Here is a 24,517-nt window from a genome sequence, read left to right as displayed (position 1 = left end):
TGTCAGGGTTAGTGGGGTTCATCTTCAGCCTGTGCGGGAGAAGAAGCTGGGACCTGATGATACCGACTGGTTCCCAGGGCACAGCACCTTGAGTGAATGGCACTGAGTAGATGGAGGAGTCACTAAGGTGAAGAGCTTTAAGCTGATCACCTAGAATATATGGGGGAAACCGCCAAGACAAGGTTAGGAAGGCTCTCTTCTACATGAGGCGTCATGAAAAACAGGTAGCATTTCTCCAGCAGACCTACTTGGTAAGCCAGGGTGAAAGCAAATGGGCAATGCGATTGGGGTGTCACGGATATTTTTCATCGTACTCCTCTTATGCGAGGGGGGTCGGCATATTAATCCACAGCTTCCTTAGATTTTGCCTTTCAGAAATGGTTAAGGCTCAGGAGGGTAGAGCGCTGATGTTAACTGGATACATCAATGGTCAGAAGGTCACTCTCTGAAGCACGTCCGCCCTGAATGCTTCTGAACTCAGATGTTTTGATTGGCTGGTTGCCCACTTATCCCAGATAGCTGACTTCTTGATTTTCTGGGTGTGTGTTTAATAAGACATTAGATGAAGGTCTGGATAGGTCCACTACTGGGCCAATTGCCAGTGCATGGCCAGCCAGAGGGTACTAGACCATTGCACTATTTATGGTCAGACAGACGAATGGCAGGCACAACACCCCACTCTGTTGAATACATATTTCAATTATGGGTGCACCAATAGGCTTCCCAGATTTACTTCGTATTAGCGACCAGGCAAGAAGGGGTGAAATCTGGGTCCTGTGAGATCTGACCAAGAACACTCTCGGTTCGCTTGTCAGTGACGCTGGAGTGTCTTGTTCCTGCGGTATATACGAAAGGGGTAAACTGGTGATTTAAGTCAGAAGCGCTGACGGACACGCTGTGGGCTGAGATACAGGACTATTTTGCCACTAATAGTGGTACGGTAGAATCCCCTGTGGTCTTGTGGGAAGACGTTAAGTGCTGTATCCGGGTCATGTGTCTGGGAAAATAGACAGGGATACTGAGAGGGATGCGGACCGACCTGGAGGCTAATGAAAACAAGTTGTAGGACTAGAAACGGGCATATCAGGAGACAGGAGACAGCATGATATTGCTGGACATTAGGAATGAGCTTGACACTTTCCAGTCGAACGCTGTAAGGGAAGTACATGCACAGGTCAGCCCAGGTCTGTCAGTATGAGGAGGGCTAGAAGACCAGGGCCCTCCTAACGTGGCTTCTGGCAGCAGAGCGGAGACTGACCCAGGTTGATCATGTGAAGAACTCCTGCAGGGAGTATGTGTTCCAGGTCGCTGACATTGGGGAGACATTTATAGAATATTATGGCACCCTCTACTCCTCAAAGAGTACGCAATCTGGGCACAGTATAAAGCAATATCTGCGAGGAATAAAGTTGTACTGGCTGTCACCCGAACAATGGACACACCTGGATAAGGAACTGACAGTAGATGAAATCATAGGGGTGATCAACGAATTACCAGGGTCTAAATCTCCCAGGCTGAATGGCCTTACTAGAGAATTCTTCAAGGCCTATAGTCATATGTAGCTACCCCACATCCGCTCCAGGTGTACTAGGAGGTGGTGAGGTGGCCTTCATCCTACTCTGCAGATGCCACAATCATGATCCTGCACATGGAGTGGAAACCGGTCAGAGCTGTGCTCCTCATACGGGCCTATATCCCTTATCAATTTGAAGAATAAAATCCTGGCCAAACTGTTGGTGAACAGGCTCCTCCCGTTCATACGCAGTCTAGTGCTGGCGTACCATCACGGTTACACCCGGGAGGAACATCACTTGTAGGTAGCGAATATTCTTTAACCTTATCTGGGGATAGATCAGGAGGTTCCGGCAGTCGAGGTCCTCCTCGATGCTGAGAAGGCGTTTGACTTGGATGAGTGGGAGTTCATGATCTGCACCCTCCGGCAGATGGGATTGGGGTGTAGCTTCTTGGATTATGTGGCCCTATTATACAACTTACACACCGCATGAATAGTCATCAATGGAGAATGGTCAGGACCTTTACAGATGGCAAAGGGGGATGCGCCAAGGCTGCCCCTCTCGCCGCTCCTATTTGTGCTGGCAATAGAGTCAATGGCTGCAGTGTTAAGAGAACAACACCTTGAGATGGGCATTCAGTTTTACTCACAATTGGTTCTCCTTTCCTATTATGCAGGTGACATAGCCTTATTTGTGAAACCCTTTGGTGATAATTATGGGTTTTCGGGGGGAGCTGGTTCATGCAAGTATCTTGGGGTTGAGATATCACTCACGGGACCCAGAGGTCTTGTTGATGGAAAACTATGGGAGGGCTGTGCATAAGCTGCAAGAACAGATAGACAGGTGGATGGGTCTCCCACTTTCTCTAATGGGCAGAGCTGCAGTCATTAAGATGGTGGTATTCCCTAAATTCCTGTACTTATTTAAGAACCTTCCAATCATCCTCCCCAAATGCTTCTCCAACAGACTGCAGGGTATCTTCCTAAGATTTTTGTGGGCGGGGAAAGTCCTGAGGGTGAGCTGGGAGGTGCACACACATCCATATCTGGTGGGAGGTCTGGCCAGGGTCTCCTGTACTTTGAACATTATTTGTGGGCAGTGCAAGCCCACTGTCTATCCTTTTGGTATGAAGAGAGACCCAGTAGGCCCCATGTACAAGTTGAGAGATCACTAGCAGCACTGCGCCTATTACGCACAGAGGTTCTCGCACAATACAGGCCGCAGGGGATGGGCGACATTGGGGTGCTAATAGGCACGTATGTGGTATGGAGGAGAATGGCGGATAAAATCAGAGTGGAAATGTTATATTCCCCGGCCCTTCCGGTGTAGTTCATCAGGGGGTTTGGAATCACGACTTAACGGGGTGTACACAGCGCTTGTGGATGAATTGGAAATCGGGCAGATGGGGGATTTCTATATGAATAACAGGTTCTTGAGCTGGAGGAGTTCAAGGGGCATGGGGGGTGTCCGCTCTGGATATATTTCTATACTTTAGCATCCAGAATGGGTTTATGCCCTTTTTCCCCATGTTCGCACAGCAAACACTTATCTTCCCGCTACTGCACAATGTGATGGAGGGAAAGGGGGAAGGGAAATTGATCTTTCAGATCTATAAGAAGATGATGGCTGCTATGCTGACCGTGGGAGTGAAGGCGAAGCAGTGGTGGGAGAGGGCACTGGGACTGGAAATTTCAGAGGATTGGAATTACATTCACGACCAAACCCAGTGGGTGTCATTTAACACCTGATATAGGCAAATACACTTTAATTATGTGCACCAAACAGTGGAGGACAGGAGATATCCCCCTTATTTTTTTCTTTACCTTTGTGGGGCGGACACTCTAAATGTTATGTTTCATTGACATATCTAACTGGGGGATACCTTTCATGTGGTTAATAAACATACCACCCCGTGAACATTAGCTAATGCAATAGTCAACTCAAAACGTGACACTTTGCTTGGCTGCCATTGTTCGTAGCACAAGTTGATATAATGCTAGGTGCTGATTGGGCAGTTATGTTGGAGACAGAGTCAGACAATAGCAAACCACTGAGATCGACCAATGACTTTATGAGAGGAAATCAGTGACGGCAACACTATGTTGCTCTCCCGAGAACACTGCAATCCCCTAGCCCTGATTGGATCCCTTAGCCCCTCGGCCCCTGCACCTGCTTCCTATCCACCTCGCATGTTCATACATGTTGCCAAACCTGGAACAAAACTTCTAGTTATCTTCTCATAATGAACACCTGCATAAAAATATATGTTAAAAAGTAATTCTCTCTATGCCCTGTGGTCATTAGGGGTGCTGTTGCTCCCACCCTAGTTCTAAATGTTGGTAGTGCCATGATCTGATCCCTCTTGTGCATCATACTCTGTCCTTCTAGATCATTGGGCCTCATTACGAGTCCGGCAGTAACTGAGGCGGTAAAACCACCTGGTTACTGCCGGACTCGTATTACTATTCCGCTTCTGTGATTCCCGGATTTTCCGGGGCATTACAACCCTGTGACCCGGGAATTCCGGAGGCGGAATGGTGTAAATCCCCATTCCCATTGAGTCCTACAGGACTACAGGACTCAATGGGAATGGGGATCATGGAAACACCGGCACCATCTGATGATGGTGCCGGTGTTTCCTCGTCCGGCTGCAGGCGGGCGGTGTTAAACCCACCAGGTCACCAAAATGAAATTCAGTTAAACGAAATCCACGGTCTTGATCTAAGCCATGATACTCTGCAACGTTCCACACTGGCCGCTTACAATATTGCTGTCCTCTTGCTCCCTTGCAACAACTAACAATTCTACTTAATGCAGTTCAACCTATGTAATAAACCCAATCCCCACCTACCTGCCCTGTTACCTTGCAATGTAAGTGTGTTAACTCAAGTTCCCTTTAAAAACTACCCCTCTGCATGTGGTTCTCTGCACTGCCCCCACCCTGGTAACTCCCTGATGTGTGGCACAACTACATGTATATTCTAAATATCCTGTGATGTCACAAAATCACATGACCAGCGCATCACTACCGAGGCCTAACAACATTTTTTGAAAATAGTAAAACGGCAGTTACCGTGTCCACCTCAATAACTCAAATTAGGGTCGAACAAATCACAGAATTTAGAGTGGTGTCAATGTTGTCCCTGTCAATTTGTAATGCACAGGCAAACTGAAAAGGCATTTTGAATGTGATAGTTTGCTCTTTTACAAATGTAAACAACTTATGTACATGGCCTATTTGACACGGATGTCCATAACCAGCAGGCAATCAACACATTGTCAACGATGAACTACTCTGGAAGAAACTGGGATGAGGTTACCACAGGATGTGAAATATGACTTTCCTCATGTTGGTAAACAGACCGCAGGTGACTTAAGTTCTCCACTGTGGATATGAGTTTGGGAGTGTCTTGGTCTATACCACAGGATGCTGTGCTGTGCCTGCTCCGCCCGGACTGCAATTAATTCCTTAAGTACACTGACCTCTCTGTTGTTTTTTCCCAGGATCTCGGTGCCAGAGTCCTGGGCCAAGTTTACAGATGACAACATCCTGCGTTCACAGAGTGAGCGTGCTGCCTCAGCCAAGCTGCGTGAAGACGTCGAGACAATGCTCAACGTGACGTCCAACGAGATGTGGGGCCAGTTCAATAATGTTAACGTCGCTTTCACCAACCGAATCTCTGAGACAGCCGACGCAAAGAATAAACTGCAGGTTCACCTCGCAAAGGTACAGCGGTTTGGGGAAGGGTGTGCCAATTGATGTGGTAAAACAAAAAAATGCCAGTTTAGTACATTCAGTTCAACTTATGTGAATCCAGAACACAACTCCCAGAATACATACATTTAATAAATATAAGCCTGGCATGGGACCATGGTGCACCAGCTACATGGAGGTATCTGGTAACCCACCACTTAGATTAATTGAAATATTTGTAGGAATCATGCTCCTCCCACATGAAAACACGTTTTATACACAACTTTTGCAAAGTACACCATTTTTGCAGTATCTTCAGAATCCTATGGAAGTTCCAAAAACATTGTTATGTGGCAGAAATTCGGCTGCAAGAGAAAAGCACATGAATTGGTAAAGCCAACAGTTTGGGCGTTTGTATATAGTGAAAGTGTTTTCAGTCTTCTGTGCTTCTATCATCATTTCCTCCTCAGGTACTCACATTCTGCCAGGTACTCGCATCAAACATTATATACAACCAGCATATGCCATTTATTACCCTTGATAAATAGGCAAGTCCTCACATCATAGTCTATTACCATTGTATGCTAAACACGCCCACCATATGCTGTTCAAATAGTACATGCTCACTGCTGCCAAGGATTGGCCAAACCCTCTGCGCAGCCCCCGATTTCATTCACAGGGAAAGCAGGCGTGGCCAGGGGTCTATACTTTTGCATACAATGATGCTACATGTATTCAAATGATTTCTCATGAATATTAATGAGGGATATCCTTAAAACCTGTCAGGTTTGTGACCCTTGAGGCCTTGAGTTGGACACCCCTATCATAGAGCATGACTATTATAAAAATAAAAGAGAACTACTTGTTTCAGGAAGATGCTTCGCTTTGGAGGAACCATTTTCTGGCGATAAGTAACAAGGCACTCTCTCGACAATGCTGGAGGAAAAGTCTAGAACGAGGGGACTCTTGTCACGTTTGAATATCTTAAGTTTAAATATAAGTTTGACGGTATGGACAAGGGGAGATGCAACCTCCTGATGGAACTGCTCAGTGGTAGTGGTACTCATCACCCCACCTAATGCACCGCCCACGCTTTGGCGCTGTTCCAAGTGCACCTACTCTCAGGATCAGCATTGTACAGGTTAATTGGTTCTGGTGTGGTGGCATCTAGTGTAGAAGCAAATAGGGAGAATTGGGAGGAGGACTTGGACCCTTTGTTTACGTGCAGCGACTGCTGAACGATATGCTCTAACCCACTGCTCATGAAGGTAGATTTGGCCTTGCTGTTTGTGAGACAGTGGAGCATGTGCCATCTATATTGGTCACCTTACAGGATGTGAGGGCAGTCTTCTTCCGGTTCTCCACCCACTGGTTAAAGTGTAATAAATTAAGTAGTAGAACTATGTGCCCCTCTCTACCCCCTTCCCCACTCCCCATCAACCCCATACTCCCCTCACTCAACCCCGTCCCCAAATTCAAAAGCCATAACTCCTCCACTACACCCCACAACGCTGTGTTTTACACAGAAAATTCATTTAACTGACCACCATTAGTTATGGAATATTGAACCTCAAAATATGGATGCAATTTGTAACCCATAATGATATGGATAACATATTTAACTAAAGAAACATAACCTACAGAAGTCATAGTTGAAGTTCAATACATAAAATGAATATTCAGCACTATATAAAGAGATACTTTACATTTAGTAAGCTAAAAGGTCTGTGATGTGTGTTAAGTTTGTGGCACTGTGCTTGACTAAAAAGTCTCTAAACGCATAAGGCTCTTCAATCTCCCTGACATTGAGGAAAATCCCCTTAAGAGGGCCTACAGGTGCCGGTTGTGTTATTTGAGGCTTTAGCTGGCATACGATATGAGACCCTAATTGGTATGACCGTGATGTCATCAACAATGAAACAGACTTGGGAAAGCATGGTACGGCCCCACCCGCCTGCATTTTTTAAAATGTCACACTCTTGTGGAGAGTATTGTGGATGGGAAGGGGCGCCGGCTAGTAGCACCCAGGCTGCTCTGAACGCAGACTTCTACCAATAAATCCTGCGTTCTGAGCATTCTGATTGGCCAGGGTGCTAATAAGATATTGTGGAATTCTTACTCACCTCTGATGGTTCTTCTGGATATGTCATTGACATACCATGCATATCAAAGCAGGGCCCATGATAATATATTGTTGATAATCAAAATATGATATGATATGTTAGGTTATTTATAACGCGCTTAATACCCAGAGGTTTCTAAGCGCAGACCTAGGGATTGAACCTGTGTTGCTCTGTGTCGCCTTGCTTCCAAGGTGAGCACGTTGCCCCTGAGCTATCCATACTTTTCTCTACTTTTGAAACTATTTGCCATTTTATTAATTTATGTTTGCTATTGTTTTTTACATAAAAATGCCACCTTTGATGTCATCAATATTGAGGGTCATCTCACAACACTTCCTGTGATGCAATTTTGTTCCAGAGATATGTGATGTCACTTCCGGGTATGTCACAGGCAAGTGATATAACTTCTGCTACCCCTAACATTTTGGTGAAATAAGGTCCCTGGCATAGCGCCTTATTCAGCGACCTGACATTTCAGCAAGACAACATGTTGCTTAAGTCATGGTGGGTATTTGTCTAACCCCTTCACTGAGATGGCTACAGTGGTAATGATATTGTTCCGCTTACCAGGGGTGCCGAGTACAGGGGGCTCCGGGGCCCAGGCCCCTGCCCCTAGCAGAATGAAGTCAGGGCTGAGCCCCCCCGGCCGGAGAGAAGAGACCCAGTATGGATGGCCCTTTGTTCCATCCATACTGTGTCTCTCTCTGGCGGCCCGGGTAAAAGCCGGGGAAAAACGATGTTTAGAAATTGTGGGACAGATGCAAAGCAAGAGGCTCTTGCTTTGCACCGGTCCCTCAGTTTCTAAAAATCGTTTTGGGTTGGGTATACTTCTACATCTGTGCACCGAGGTGCACAGATCAGATGTAGAGGTACACCCAACCCAAAACGATTTTTAGAAATGGAGGCACAGATGCAAAACAGTTCTGTCCCTCAATTTCTAAAAATCGTTTTGGGTTGGGTGTATTTGTACATTTGTGCACCCCTGTTGGCAAGAGGGGTACACAGATGTAGAGGTACACCCTACCCAAAACGATTTTTAGAAATGGAGGCACAGACGCAAAAGAAGTCTGTCCCTCAATTTCTAAAAATCGTTTTGGGTTGGATGTATTTGTACATCTGTGCACCCCTGTTGCCAAGAGGGGTGCTCAGATGTAGCGTTACACACAACCCAGAAGGATTTTTAGAAATGGAGGCACAGATGCAAAACAAGTCTGTCCCTCAGTTTCTAAAAATCGTTTTGGGTTGGGTGTATTTGTACATCTGTGCACCCCTCTTGCCAAGAGATGTGGACAGATGTAGAGGTACACCCAACCCAGAAGGATTGTTAGAAAAGGAGGTACAGATGCAAAGCGAGGGAGGGGCAGGGAGCAGGGGCAGGGAGAGGGCAAATGAGACTGTTTGCATGTCTCTGAGTGTGCATGCGGTGAGGGTGAATGCTATGGGCGGGCAGCGGAGGCGTATCAGCCAGCACTTGCTAGTAGAGCTGCCATGTTTGAAATGGGGCAATGCTGGTACTCCTCAGTTAGCTCGTTATACTCTTGATGGGATAGTACTGCTGTAACAGGGCTTCTATAATTGTTGAATCTTCTCAGCGATAATACTATGCTTTTGTTGAGGCAATGCTAGTTCATCTTAGTGAGGCTGCTATACTTTTGATGGGACAACATCAGCACTTCTCAGTTGAGCTGCTACACTCTTATTGACAAGGCCCCAGCACTTCTCAACAGATGTATTTCTTTTCATTTTAATTAGTTATTTAAAATGCTTGTACTACCCAGAGGTTTCTAAGCGCGGACTGAGGGAGCAAACCTGTGTTGCGTGGACCGAGGGAGCAAACCTGTGTTGTGCAGACCGAGGGAGCGAACCTGTGTTGCGCGGACTGAGGGATCCAACCTGTGTTGCTCTGTGTTGTCTTGCTTCCACGGCGAGCACGTTGCCCCTGAGCTATCCTTCCGATACTCCAAAGATCTTAAGTACATTTAATGATACAGAACCAGAACTATTGAGCAAGTCTGTCATCATCAGAATAACTCAACACTGTCGTGGTTATACAAGAGCTCATATATTTAAAGGGATGGAATTACTCAGAATGTAGCAGCACCATTCAATAACCCAAAGTTCTTCAGCATAGTTAATGTGAAAATACTACACTTCTCACCGTTGGGACAGTACTGGCACTTCTCACAGAGGCTTCTACACCTTTTATGGGGCAGCACTGATCCAGCCTACTGCTCACAAGCTCAGAATTGTAATTTCTCAGCAGGACTGCAACACTATACCATTGTGTTCTGTATGTTGACTGCTTCTTCACCACCAATGTGGATTCATGGCTCTATCCCAATGTCTAAATAGTAGATCTGTCTACATTTGAATGGCAACAGGCATGTCTGTAGCTGCCTGCTGTCCATAAGCTGCCGCTCAGGATGTTGGGAGCCGTGATGGGGCAAGGAATAGAAGGCTCGAGCCTGTCAGATAGCAGAATCAGCAGGGTCTTAAAACCTGCTCACTCCTTCTGGAAGGGTCATGGGGCAAAATGAGCCTGATCCCACATACAGGGGGTTGTTACCCCTTTATCTCTCCTGAATGAAAGAATGAGCTCTCTCAGACACAAGTTATCACCCCTGCACACACATTGAATGAATATGGTATGGATCTATAGATCAAGAAAACTGGAGTGACAATGCAGAGTGTTTTAACAGAAATATAATTGTCTTCCCAGATGGGAGACTGACTTCATTAATATACATGGGGTCACTGAGATGAGCAAGTGTGAAACTGTACATTCAGTTGTGAGATTACCAGCAACGGTTGACACTATGCTCCACGGAGTGAGGTGCCCACTCAATATATCACACTGTTTATAGGTGTGAGACCCATCCTGAATGCTTGCCCAAAGAGCCTTGGCCAGAGTTTCACACTGAAGAAGTGAGCATGTGATCCGGGGTCTGCAGCCCACACACACGCAGGGGATTCCCAAGATCCCACTTGCGAGATTTGCACCAAATTAGTGAGATTGTGCTCCAAGGTAGGAGGCACACGCACAGTCTTTGCCCTGACGTTTGACACACTCACAGGATGGGACAGCATTTTGTTCTACCATCCTAGTTGTGTTGCTCTGCCTTTTGAGGGCTACTACAACCTGGATGATTATAGAGGGGTGGAGTAGGGGCAGTGATGGCCTACTGGAATGCAACTCAAAGGCTTAAATCTCCTTCTTACTTGACTTTAGTATATGCAGTACATGCTAGCCAATGTTTCCACTGTTCTGCACTGCGCGCGCCTCCACCCCCCCGCGCGCCATTGCACCAAGTTGGCGACTACATGCAAATTTGCGGCCCTATAACTGCCAGTGATGTCACTTCCTGTATTTGCCCCTCCCACCCCCCTGGGAAATTCATAAGTCTGCTCCCCTGCCACTTAGCAGAAATCGATCACCTCGTTATAGAGTCTGACTGGTCTGTTGGGGAACCGTCAAGTGCAATGACCTGGCCATGACAGCCTTTCAAAGGAACTGATATGTAGCCAAGCCCCAGTGTCTAATGGGGAGAAACCCCGTACACCCCCCTTACCCACACTCTGATGCTTTTGAGAAATTGAAGCATTGGCACCTCGGCTGGTGTGACAGGACAGCTGTGGCATATAACTATGCACAGGATACATAGAAAGCTCAAACATCCGGTCTTTGAAGGTGAGCAAATGTTCTGTTTCCGTAATCACACACAGAGAAGACAAAAAAAAAGTAAGAATAGATTCACAATGAGTGAAATGAAATGTATCGTCCGTGGCCTAACTTCTATAGTTCAAATAGTTCTTGCATTGTTCCTCTGACCAGACTAAACGAGCCCACCGCCCTTATTTTGTCAGGGTCCATACACCATACAGGCCATGGCAGCGGGGCAAGCTATACAACCCAATAACATTAAAATAACAATGGGTGAATTGAGCCTAGGAAGAGAACATGTGACATTTGAAGCTTTTCAGTGTTACTCTGGTGCGTCGAGGTGATGAGCAGACGGTTTGGCACGGTGTGTTGTGTTCATATTAAGTGTGCAGTGCAGTTTTAGATCCTGCCTTTTGGTTATTTAATCTTCCAAAATAAACACGCAGAAAGTACTGCTGCTTTAATAAGTGTTTCCCTAAACATGGGCGAGGCCACCACAACTGATTAATCTTAAGTGCCACACGCTCGCCCTGGGGCCCAAGGACTCGAACAGAGCGTGGCTCACTGCTGCCCGTTTACTTTACTGCACAGGGCTCTCCCATATGAGCCCCCGGAGGTTACACGGTGGTCACTATTTGAAGTGTAAGACACAGGAGAGGCACTTGCATTAGACATCCTGGTGCAGAGTTGGAGGGCGATGATCCGAGGAGGAGGTGCACATGTCTGTGCAGCATTTGGAACTCAATGACAGGCGAGAAAGCACATGCTGTACTTGAGGGCAGAAGGCAGTGGAGTAACTTTGCTGAAAATGTTGGGGGGGGGGACATGACATCTGAAGAAAAAGTGCCCCTGTCAAATGAATGGGGACAAAATGGTGTGCCATGAATGTTGGGGGGGGGGGACAAACACCCCTGTGCCCCCCTAAAATTACGCCCATGGAACAGAAACCGGCTTGGAATGCACAGCTACAGGACTGGGATGCATTTAAGGTCGTTATGCAACAGTGCAGTGTTAAAATTCCTCTTTTCAGAGAATGTATCAATGCCGTTTTGGAATGCAGTGACGCAGTGCTAGATGATCCTGATGCAGTGTTAGCCTGCTCTGTTGTGCAGTTCGAATGCACCTGTATAAGGTTACATTGATTTAGGATTAGAATGCTCTGATATCATTCCAGAATACTCTGATTTCCGGTTTAGAATGCACCTTCCCACACGATAATTCCCTGGGAACAAAATCAGGTGATTGCTGCCAAATGTCGCTCAGATGCCAGGTATCCACCTGCTCAAATCTGCAGGAGTTGCTGGATCCCACAGACCCCTCTAAATAGGGTTCATGTCCTAAAAAAACGTGGGGGACACTGACATACCCAACGGGAAGTGACATCACAGGAAGTCAATATATCCTAAATTCGTCTCTCCTAATTGAAGAAAGTGCACAGGACAAATAACCATTTGCCAAGAGAACAGATTTTACTATAACATTAATTGATGGCTAAGTATAAACGGTGTGCACCTTGTATGTCTTAAATACCATTGTAAAACGTCTCCTATTAATATGCTGCTATGTAAAACTTTTTACAGCTAATTGATAAAAGGTTCGAGTCGTGGTTAAGTTTATCATCGATGACCTAGGTTTGAATCCAGGCCGCTGCATTATTTTATTTACTTTAACTGGGCACTGCAAGGCATTTATTTTTAAATTCCTTTAAAAAAAACATAGAGGGATGTCGCCCACCCTCTGAAAAAAGTGAGTGGATGCCGTACACCATACCTGCCTAGTCTCTGGGTTTACCCTGGAGACTCCAGGTGTGTACGCTCTTCTCCAGGTCTCTGAGGCAGAGCGTGGAGTCCCTGGGGTTTCCCACAATCCAAGGAAATGCACCCACGCCCCGATGTGATTGACTACAAACACACCGTTTGTGGCCAATCACATCGAGGTGTGGGCGGAAACTAAGGATCTGCGGCAGATCTGAAGGCCGGGTCCAATTAGCAGCATCTCCTGCACCGATGTGTCAAGTGACACCGGCGCACAGACAAAAAGAAAGAAAGACTGCTCTTTTTCTTTTGTTTGCCGGTTCGGGTGTCTCACAGCCTTTTTTTAATTTTCTTTTTTTAAAGTGGTCGAGTCAGCTGGGCGGGGTCTTGGGGAAGGGGTCGTGTCATAGATGATGTTGCCATTCCCTTGGTTTTGCTTTAGGAAATGTAGGCAGGTATGCCGTATACCCACGTGCTCCCTCACCTTGTGCCTTGCCTATCAATGTTTGGGCTTCAAATGATATCAGAGCCAGCCCGAGGCATGCACAGGGCCCCGCAGCAAGGGGTGGGGGTGCAGGCATGCTACTCATGGAGTAGGAGCAGCAATAATGCGCATCCTGGCACCGGGGTCTGAAATCTCCTAAAGCGGCACAGGCCCCTGCAGTCACATCTCTGAGTGCATCAGAGCCCCGTGCTATGGCATCTCCTTCCATTCTGGAGAAGCAATGCATAGGCAGGAAACCATATTCCCAGGTTCTCACACCCGCCCACCCTCCATTCATGCCATTAAGCACCAACCATTCCCCCTTGCAGTCACAGCCAGTCCATGGTCAACATTCAATTCAGAAGGTAAGCCCACTGAAAAACTATATCATTAGTACTCCATTCACAGAAAAGTCAGAATGCCCGCACAATGATGTCCACATTCTGTTTTGGGCATTGCATGGTATTGTTTTAAATTAAAATCTGTCTTTTTTTACAACATATATGCATTTTGTGTCCCTTCCTATGACGTCTCTACATGTGAAAATTGGAGGGGCCCCACACTTACTTTTCGCAGGGGGCCCGCAAGTCCTAGGACCGGCCCTGACTAATATTCCATTCCGCTGAGTCCAAAACACTCCGGGACGGAAGAGAGAAATTGATGAAATATTAACATATGGTCTCTCTTTATCGTATTCTCCATCTTCTTCTATTGATTCTTGTAGGTCTCATGGTGCGGTGTGGGGAACCGTGGTAGTATGACGGGGACCGCAGGGTTCACTTCCTATCACATTGCACATTGAGGCGGCCTATTCTGCAAGGGCATTTGAATCTGCACATGATAGATGCACGCAATCAAATGCCCTCTTGCATGCACGAATCAGGGGGGATTTCAACACCTTTCAAGCACCTCCCCTATTTAAGAAAGGGATGGGCTTTAAAATGTTCAGAAACAAACCCATTCCCCTGCGTCTGATTGGAACAGTTGAAGGGGAATCAAATTATGCGGTATAAGCTGCTGCTCTACCAATTGCATGTATTAATAATTATTTTTCCTAAACATTTCACAGTGATCTGCTCCTTAACCCCTTATGTTCTAAGGACGAGTATGCGTGTCCTTTTTGCATAGTCTTGCATAATAGCCTGGCAGTTAAAGACCTGTTCCTGTGAAATGCTTTCTCAGCATCCAGGTGCGTGCTGGGAGCCTGTAACTTGACTGGGAGGGGCATAGCCAACACACCTTTTGAGTTGTTATGCCGCATCTCAGAAATTCACGGGACACCTTTTCAAAATGAGGCCATGTGCACATTTAAAAAACGCAAATGAAAAAGCACAACCTCTTGGCTTTTTTCATTTTCTTTGTTAGTTTTGTGAATCTGGCCCTGATGAGCCGCATAAACCGTATGTGACACTTGCCTTCACTTCTTAATTGCTGACATTTCATTCTTTACTCTTTGATCACAGACCCTTCAGGAGATCTTCCAAACTGAGATGACCATTGAGTCCATCAAGAAAGCCATCAAGGACAAGCAGGCGCCCATGAGGGTGGCCCAAACCCGGCTCGACGAGCGTACAAGACGGCCCAACGTGGAACTCTGCCGCGACTCCGCCCAGCTGCGGTAAGCAATGTGCTTCCAATTAGAAAATGGCCTTCAGAAGGGTGACATCTCGTGCTGACACAAGGCCAGAAAGACTTTACACTGGGGACATGCGCAGTAAGGCATATGCAGTGACTAATGCTATACTGGTCTGTACTCTGAACCCCTGAACGCCAAAGAAATGAACTGCCTGGAAGGGACCAGTGCACGGGGTAACCTGCATTCCAGAACACTTTAAAAAACATGGCTCTTCATTTAAACAGCATTAGAACCCGGCATTGCGAATCCACGCCATTACCGAGCCATACCACAGTGTAATCCCGTGGACGCACGCACGTGCTTCGTGTGCCGGGTACACTCTCTTTTTTTTTTCTGGCGACCATGTAAAGGGAGAAGAGACCACACATAGTCCCTTCTTCCTTTCCAAGGTGGCCATTTTTTATGTTTATTTTCCTCCCATTCATTAGTACGGAGCAAGTTGTCCCAAAATGGCACCCTGTTGCTCCATACTAATGAAGCAGTACGCGCGTTGTAGTGTTCCTAGAACTAACGCAGACTTCTGCGACACCTTTTCAAACAGCAAAAGAAATGCTGCTTGAAAAGTTTTTGTCAGCACATTAGTTTTCCGGAGCTGCAAACTCCAGAAAACTAGTATCCCGAGCCTGCAAACCCCAGAATATTAATGGCAATAACCGCCTTAAGGTAAGGCCCCCGGGCCACTGTTAAGGCCCTCACTACTCTCGGGCCTGCAACTTCAGGCCCCACTGGCATTACTTAAGATAGTAATGGCCCGCCGGCTCAGCGGTTATTGCCATAATAATGTCCTCCATGCAAACGAGTACAGTTACTGCTTGCCTGCTTCTCGAAAAACATATGATATGAAGATAGCAATGCATAGCATACTTACACTGATGTATTTTGACATGTGTTCGCTTACTTGTCTTTGTCAAAGGTAATGTACTATGTAGTGGCGTGTAGTCAAACACGAACTGAACTGGGCAATTGTGGTAACGCTGCACAGTGTAGTTTCTTTGCCTTTTTTAACTTTGTGTCCATAGTATTGCCACTCTGAGCTGAATTGCACTGCCCCGTTAACTCTACCAGGCTAAACAATTGCCAATGCATACCAGGGGCCAGATTACAGAAAAGTTGCACTGGTGCAAGTGCAAAGTTGCACGGTATTAGTACTAGGGCAAGATATGCCCTATTTCTAAAAGCACCGGGACATATTACAAACCCACTGCACCATGACAAGTGCAGTTGGGCATTATGTAAGCACCAGGGCAGAAATTGCTCTAATGCAAAAAAGATACATTTCCAATGCATTTTTGCACTAGGGACAAGTGTGCCCTAGTGCTAATACAATTCTATGTTTGCACTAGGGCAAACTTGGACCTGGTGCAAAAATGCAGTGAAAATGTATCTTTTTTGAACTAGGGTCATTTTTCTCTTGGTGCTTATACCACGCCAAACTGCACTTGTCATGGTGCAATGATTTTCTAATAAGTCCCAGTGTTTTTAGACATATGGCAAACTTTGCCCTTGTGCTAACATTGTAAAATGTTGCACTTGCACTGGTTCAGTGTTTCTGTAATCCGGCCCCAGAAAGGGACTAGGGAGACACAGGAGGAGCCCGGCAGTTTCAAGTGCGCTGCACTCTGCCGTTGTGCACTTTGTGTTTTATGCTGCATCCTGTACCAGAATATTAGAAGAAGAAGCTTGAGGAAGGAACTGTAGGTTGCATAGTTGGAAGGGAAAGATGTTTCCCCGCAGCGCCGAAACCGGGCTTCGACGATATCGACCTGCAGGAAAACCACACACAACACTATGTTCCCTACAGTTCTAAAGTAGTCTGCAACACATCGAATTGAATCCTCGCTCCCCTCGTCCTTTGGCATATGCTGCAAATCCTGGGAAATGCATTACTTTCATGCAAATTCTGAATGAATGGGACAGCATGTTCTCTTAGAAGCATTTCCCATACTTTGTCGGGGCCTGGAAGAGTCCTGGGCCAATGCATGTGTGGAGAGAGAATGTGCAGGCTGCAAAGTGTGTGGTGGCAGCCCTTGTGATGTGTTGTCTCCCCCCATGCCTGACACTTTGCTCCTGTTTCCCTGCTTTCTTGCAGCCTGGTGAATGAGGTCCACGAGATTGATGACACCATCCAGGCCCTGCAGCAGAGGCTGCGCGAGTCCGAGGACACCCTGCAGATGCTGGTGCACACCAAGGCCAACCTTGAGCATGACCTGGCCATCAAAGCCAATTCCCTCTTCATCGACCAGGAGAAGTGCATGGGCATGCGCAAGAGCTTCCCCAGCACCCCCCGTCTGGTGGGGTACACATAGAGGGACACTGAGGCGACACGCAGGCCAGAAGCGCAACCAGATCCCTCGGCCTTAATGTTTCAGGTTGTTGTTTTCTGCCGTGTCGTTTTCGTTTTGCAATTTGGATATATAGTTCTATTTTCGACTTAAAGAGAGTATGATTCTTGTAAAAAAAATAAAAATATACTTATACGTTTAAAAGTCTGCTTACTCATCAAAAAGTACAGCCTGGTCAGGAGTGGTTCCACTACTAACATCAGTTTGGTAAGAAAACAAAATGATGTGCAATGATGTTTTGTTGCATGCTATGTTATCGGCATTTATGAAGCGCATGTTCGCCCAGGGGCATCATGGCGCTGGCAGCAGGTAGCTGGTCATTACAAAGGCTCAGAAAAAACAGGTCTTCAGAAGGCGACGGAAGATGAAATGGTCGTCAGTCGTCTGCAAAGCAAGAGAAGGGCATTCCACGCCCTGGCAGCGACCAGCGAGAAAGCGTGTCCCCCAACGCGGAAGAGTCTCACACGAGGCACTGACACCACAAGGGCTGACTGCGATCGGAGACAGCGGGATGGAACATAGCGTGGACATTTCGATTGAAGATATTCAGCGCCTAGGCCATAAAACGCGTGGTGGACGATGCACAGGGACTTAAAAAGGATCCGCCTCTCAACCAGCAGCTAGTGGAGCTGTCTAAGCAGAGGGGACATTGTACTGCTTGCTGTGCACCTAGGTCATGCTTGATTCTCATTGGTGCCTTACACAATATTACCATGGTGACTAAAGCATACAATCAGTATCACAAACAAATGTGTTTCAAAAGGATTTGCTTAATGGAGCAAAAGCCCACGGTAATGGCTTCTAGGGAAACTAGAGGCTTTGCAACAGGTAGGGGCCAGGGAAAAGCTTCAGACTGACCGGCCCTGTTTCCCGGTTGGTTAGTGCAGCTCTTATTTTAGTAAGAATAATTCAGTAGTCCGAACTTGAAAGTAAGATGGCAAGTTAACACATTGACAACTGCTCTTTGAGTGCTTCCTATGTCATAACTCAAGTGTATCCCTGAAAATTGCCGAAAGGTGTATGTAGCCAACCGGCAAGCAGTGTGTGTAGGCAGACCATGAAACGGTGTATAACTCACAGGGAAATGTGAGTATGGGCCAATGAAAACCTTTGTAGCGAACAACAACCTGTTGTAATTTGGCGTGATTCCATGCATGTGAGAGTAAAGGAAATAATATGGAAGGCGTGTCCTGCTGACTGGAACCTTATCTAATGCTGTTATTGTTCTATGAATTAACCATTAATAACCTGTTATTAATTATAATATAACCTGCTGTATTATAATAACCTGCTGCACGATGTGGTAATGGCCTGGGCCCAAGTGAATCGACCCAAGTGCAGCAAGGGCCATTACCACATGGTACATCCCATAGAACAGGGTATTATTGCTGGTTGGCCATGAAATGATTGAAGAAAAAAAAATACCTAATGAGAAATGACCACATTTCTTTTGGTCCAATTTCTTTTAATAATGCAGGGGCAGACCCCGTCATCTTGCCCTACCTTCACTTATTCCCTTACCCCACCCCCATCTGTATATGAATACAAATGTACAAAAATTCCTAACAATTTTGATCAAACTAAATTTGGTAATTTCTCATTAGGTAATGTTGCATTAGATTATTTCTGCTGATAACATTATTGCTATTAGCATCCTGCGTCAAGCCCCTAAGGTGCTAATCAACCATGCATTCTTTCTCTTACCTCCAACCCTAGATGGATAGTGGGGTAGGCTGTAGCGCAGCACCTGTGCAGGAGAGGGGCAAGTGTCAACTCTAATGGTAAACCACCTACATCCTTTATTCTACCAGACATACCAGGTTGGTTGTGTGGCATAGCTCCTCTTTGAGTATTGATGGGCTATCCACATACCTCTTGGGCAAGACACAGAGGGACTCATCAGGAGTTGGGAGGTGGCCACTAAATGCAGTGGTAATGAGGTAACTGCTGCATTTAAGGTTCTGCCTAATCATGAGTATGGAGTGTTTACCCCCAGCTCAGAACTGGGGGTAAACGCGCCGGAAAAATCCCGAATTGGGCTGAAAATTCCCCATTGGGTGAAATTGACCCAATGGGGAGTGGGGAATAACGTGTACCACTCAACCCGTGATCCAGCAGTAATACCGCCAGACGGGTGGGCGGTAATGCAAATAAAGTTGGGTGGTATCCCAGTCGGGATACCGGCCAACTCATGATGAGGCCTAGAGACTCTGACTCGAAAATACTGTTACACAGAATGGTGGCTTTACAATCTTTTAGCATTGTTTTATAACTCATCCATAACAAGAAGAAACCATGCACATGATAGTGCAAATCTTGACTGATTCCCTTAAGGGTGAAGTTGGCTCCCGAGACTTCGCTCCCAATCCCTTTCAGGTCAATCACAACTTCAATGTATGTAACTCCCATCGTCCTGGGCTGGAGAAGTTGTTTTCTCAACTTAGGAAAGACAGGCATACTCTGCTTAGCAGCCGCAAAACAAATTGTAAGATAATGGGGAAAAACTATGAAGCCTATTCCCAAAACGTAGTGGGTTTACAACTGTACCCTGTGGGGATACCGTTGTCAGGGCAGCAACAAATAAATGATGATGTACACTTTAGATACTTCATGAAACATTAAGTTTCACCTAACTTGAGTTCATGAGTTGTCCTCTTGAAATCTAGCACATAAGTCCCTAGGATGCAGGTGCCCTGAAGTGATAACTCTCCTCTGATCATGCCAGGTGGCGTCCAGGGAGCTCCGCTCATCTCCAAGAAGCTGACAGATGTTCAGAGGAACATCCCTTAGCTACACGGAGCTCTGGGATAGCCACCAGCACGATTCTGCTGCTCAGTTTCCAAGTCAAAGGATAGCATTGATCTGGACATGCTTTCCCTCACAGCTTCACCAATGTTTCGCCAGCTGGACCGCTAGGGCATCTCAAAGGCAAAGAATCAAGAATACCAGTAATGGGACAAGGGACTACTTCGGGGGCTGACTGGAAGACTGTTGTAGCATCAGTTTGGGATTCCTGGAGAGGGAGCTACGTCTCAGAGAGCTTCCCATGGCTATACTCTCCCTGTCAGTCACTTTCTCACCAACTATCAAAGGAATACTTGCCCTCAGGCATCTCCTTCGGTCAGGCAGCTGAGAGAGTTTTATTTGCAACAATGTTGGTGGTGGCAGCCGTAGCATGATCCCTACCCCTGGTTCATTGAAGAACATACCATTTCTAGATTACAACCCTCTAAGTGTTCAACAATTAAAACACAGGGATCGATTGACCTCATCTTTCTAGGAGGACAGCATATACATTATGTTGATATGCTTCCATGTGCCTAGTCCTATTACATATTTCCAAATCAAAGTGCACAGTGTTTTTTGTCAGTAGTTGTGACAGAACCTCTATTGTTACATCATAACTTCGTCATATAGGCCTAACAATACTTTTAAATCACATTGATTTAGTACCAAATACACATATGTATGCCTGCCCAAATGGCTGCCCTCCTGCTGCAGGTGTTGCCCTCTGGCTCAATGCAGATTTTCCGTGCCCACATGTTTACATGAGGAAGTTGGAGGAGGGAGTAGTAACATGAATACAGATAAAGAATAAAGTAATCACTATATATCCACATACAAATGAAAATTAGGACACACAGCCTAATGACGTCACAATAGTAAAGGCCTTATAATATGTTATTCCCTTCTTGCGGACATTGTAGGGTCCACCCACCCTGTTCCCAACTACTTTGAAGGCGTTGGGCCTCCAGCCTAATCCAACAACAAGGCCTCCACCTTGCTAGCCCCCCACCAAACACCATCTCAATGTCATTGATCAAGCACCTTCTAGAACCCCTCCTGCAAACATTTGCAGCATCATTATGCAGAGTGCAAGCAGAACGCCCACCTCATGACACTGGCTCACCACCATCCTGTCTCTCCTGCCTGTCGGCACGCAGTCCTTAACAACACAGAATAGTTTAGACGTTACTAAGAAATCCAAGCCTGCGGTATGCCCCCCTTACAAACCCACAACCCCCACACTGAAAAATCAGTCTTCACACATAACCGTCATAACACTACCCACCAAAACTGATCTCTCGAACAAGCAGGCCCATGATCATGCTACTCCACCCACACTACAACCCCCCCTTGCACTGCAGCATTATTTTTTTTATTTATTTATTCAACTTTGTAGAGCGCGCAACAGCCCGGAGGCATCGTGTCGCTCCGTACAGACAGATTTATTGGTTACAGAAGATTTGAGAAATAGCAACACAGATTACAGTACAAGCAAGAGAGATAGCATGGCCTTGTGGCGCTTGTTACAGACAGATTTCTTAATTACCGAGGATTCGAGAAAACAGACAGTATACCGTACAGGCATGTGAGAGAGCAAGGCAATCAAGGATTTAGATGAAGAGGGAAGTTTCGAGTTTTTTTCAGAAAGCAAGGAGTGAGTATTCTGTTCTGATGTCAGTGGGTAGTGCGTTCCATAATTGAGTGCGTTCCATAATTTGGTTGCTATGTAAGGGAAGCCTAGCCCACCAGCCTTAGACCTGTTGATGCGTAGGGTGTGCAGTTGGTTAGTGTATTGAGTCCTAATGGGCCGAGTGAATGTGGATTTATCTATAGTCACTGATAGATAGGAAGGAGCTGTGAGGCTAAGACATTTGTGGGTGAGGATTTTGAAAGTGATGCATTCTAACCGGGAGCCAGTGAGCTGCCTGTCTAGCCTGGTAGATATGTTCCTTTTTGGGGATGCTTAAAGGTGCTTGAAGCGCATTGTTCTGTTTGATTTGGAGTCGATGGAGGTTATTTTGAGATGTTCCTGCTAGAAGGGCATTACAGTGGTCTAGTTTGGCAGCAATAGTGGCTCTGGATATTGAAAGAAAGTTGGGCTTAGATAAGTAAGATTGAATGGCGTTTATGAGCTTCGTAGTGTGTGCTGAGGCGGAGGTGATGGTGCTGACCTGCCTGGTCATGGATAGTGTGGAGTCTATGTATACCCCTAAAGTCTTCACAGATGTGGAGACAGGGATAATCGTGTTGTGAATTGTGAAGTTAGCGTAATGCCTGCCGAGTTTGGCTAGTGTATTTTTTAGAACTAATATGATGATTTCCGTCTTCTTCCCATTGAGTCAGAGGCCATTAGTTGCCATCCAGGCCTGGATGGTGGAGTATATTAGGTGAACTGCTTCAGAATCTTTGTTGTACATTACGGTGAGTGGGAGAAGTACCTGGGTATCGTCAGCGTAATTAGTATACGCGATACCCTTTGTGTCGAGCTTGTCGAAGAGGGGCTTCGTGTACAAGTTGTACAGTGTGGGTGCTGTGCAGGAGCCCTGTGGGACCCAGCAATGGATGGTTGTGGGGACTGCGTTGGCTATGTTAGAAAATACTTTCATTGACCTGCCTTTCAAGAAGGAGGTGACCCAGAGAGCTGCTTCTTTAGAGAAGTTAGCCGAATGGGTAAGGTGCGAGGAGAGAGTCGTGTGGTCCACTAAATTGAAAGCAGCTGAGAGGTCAAGAAGTAGCAGTAGGGCTGTTTTTCCTTTGTCCATGATTTGGGTGATCTGATTTTTTAGATCCACCAGAGCTGTTTCTGTGCCATGTACTTTGCAGAAGCTAGATTGTCTATTTCTGAGGATGGAATGAGCTTTTTTTAAATTAGTAATAATAATAATAATAATAATAATAATAATAATAATAATAATAATAATAATTTAGCATTTATATAACACTACAAACACTCAGGCATCTGAGCGCTGCTTATTATTACACACATGTGTGTGGTGCTCATTTACAAAGCTCAGAAGGATGAAAGGCTGATTTTCGGCCTGCCGGGATTCGAGCCTGCGTCAGCAGGCTCTGCACAGTTGTCAAAGCGAACGCTCTGGTCACTGTGCAATCGGACCGGCTTAAGTCCATATCCACTGCCTCTGTCCTGACTTCAAGACACACCTCACCATCCCCCCTACATCAACTGCATGCAATTCACACTCACCCAACATAAGAGCCCGGAATGCCAACCTGCAGTACAGAGCCACTACTCCATGTGCTGACTTGCCCCAGGTCACTACATAACAGGCTTCTAACGTCAGATTTGGGCATAGCCACACTGTCCCACACCAACCAACAACAACACACCCGAGCACACACACTACTACTCCCCACAGCCCACCCTTGTGCTGAGCCCTCCTTAACACCAGATCCATCACTGCCCATCCCAACGAAATCCTGGAGCTCATCACCACGAACGACCTTGACATCCTAGCCCTGATTGAGACCTGGCTTTCCCCTGAGCAGGCCCAACCCTCTGTTCATTGCCATCCCTGCAGGCCATGCCCTACTCCTATGCAACAGGCAAGAAAGTGCAGAAGTAGCCCACATCTACAAAGATTGTCTCCCACTACACACCTCCTCCACGAAACTGATTCCCCACTGTCAATATTTGTTTGCCAAACTTAGATGCTCGCCTAACAATACCATTAATATACATCTCATATATCGGCCACCCGGGCCCATTGCTTTCTTCGAAGATGACCTTACCCAACACATAGGTGCCAACCTCAAACCTTCTATTCAACTAATACTACCTTGCAACTTCAACTTGGGGTTTAATGACGCCAATGACACAAACACAACTCCCATATCAACCTCCCTGGCAGCCTATGGATCCACCCAACTCATCACAGAACTCACACACTCTCACGGCTGCATACTAGACTGGATTCTAGACCCCCAACTACAACATCACCATTTCATCTAACCTACCATGTCCCTGGACAGACCAACACACTATCACCTTCTCCATCCCAGCCATTTACAAGCTCGCTAAACCCATCCCAGTCAATAGCATAACCATGGCCCACAACTCACGCAACCTAATGAATTTAAATTATTCCTCTCATCAATACACCTCTCCCAGCCACACAAGACCTCACGGCCCTAGTTGACCAATATGACACTCTGCTTTGCAACGCTGTCAACCTCCTTGCTCCTCTCAAAGCTAAAAAGCTCAAGAACCATCATACTACTGGTTCACACCAGAACTATGTACTGCCAGAGCAGCGAAACACACAGCAGAAACCATCTGGCTCAAATCCCCCACCTCCACTTACAAGAGCCACCTCTCCTCACTCTCACACTAATACAAACAGCTGATCCTCACCACAAAAGCCTCCACATGCAACATACAAATTTGCCAATGCAGCCTCAAGCTCCCGAGAACTCTTCACCATTTTCTGTGAACTTGAAACACCCTTATCCCCCGAGACGCCATCATCAAAGACAACGATTGGTGTAACAATCACAGGAAAAA

At 46.3% G+C, this 24,517-nt stretch overlaps 1 protein-coding gene across 2 annotated transcripts in view; it reads left to right on the top strand.

Annotated features, from left to right (window-relative positions):
• The window catches only part of TEKT3 (tektin 3), a 102,295-nt gene extending 84,943 nt beyond the window's left edge, over positions 1–17,352 (top strand). For both annotated transcript variants that reach the window (XM_069654552.1, XM_069654553.1), the window contains exons 6-8: positions 5,019–5,241; positions 14,694–14,848; positions 16,956–17,352. In XM_069654552.1, the coding sequence (XP_069510653.1) occupies positions 5,019–5,241; positions 14,694–14,848; positions 16,956–17,172 (595 nt within the window). In that variant the 3' untranslated portion in view covers positions 17,173–17,352. The remainder of the gene's footprint in view (positions 1–5,018; positions 5,242–14,693; positions 14,849–16,955) is intronic.
• Positions 17,353–24,517: the final 7,165 nt, after the last annotated feature.

Source organism: Ambystoma mexicanum, chromosome 3q (genome assembly GCF_040938575.1).
Source record: "Ambystoma mexicanum isolate Mex_15411 chromosome 3q, UKY_AmexF1_1, whole genome shotgun sequence".
Taxonomy (NCBI): Eukaryota; Metazoa; Chordata; class Amphibia; order Caudata; family Ambystomatidae; genus Ambystoma; species Ambystoma mexicanum.
This window is presented reverse-complemented; position numbering and strand designations above follow the sequence as displayed.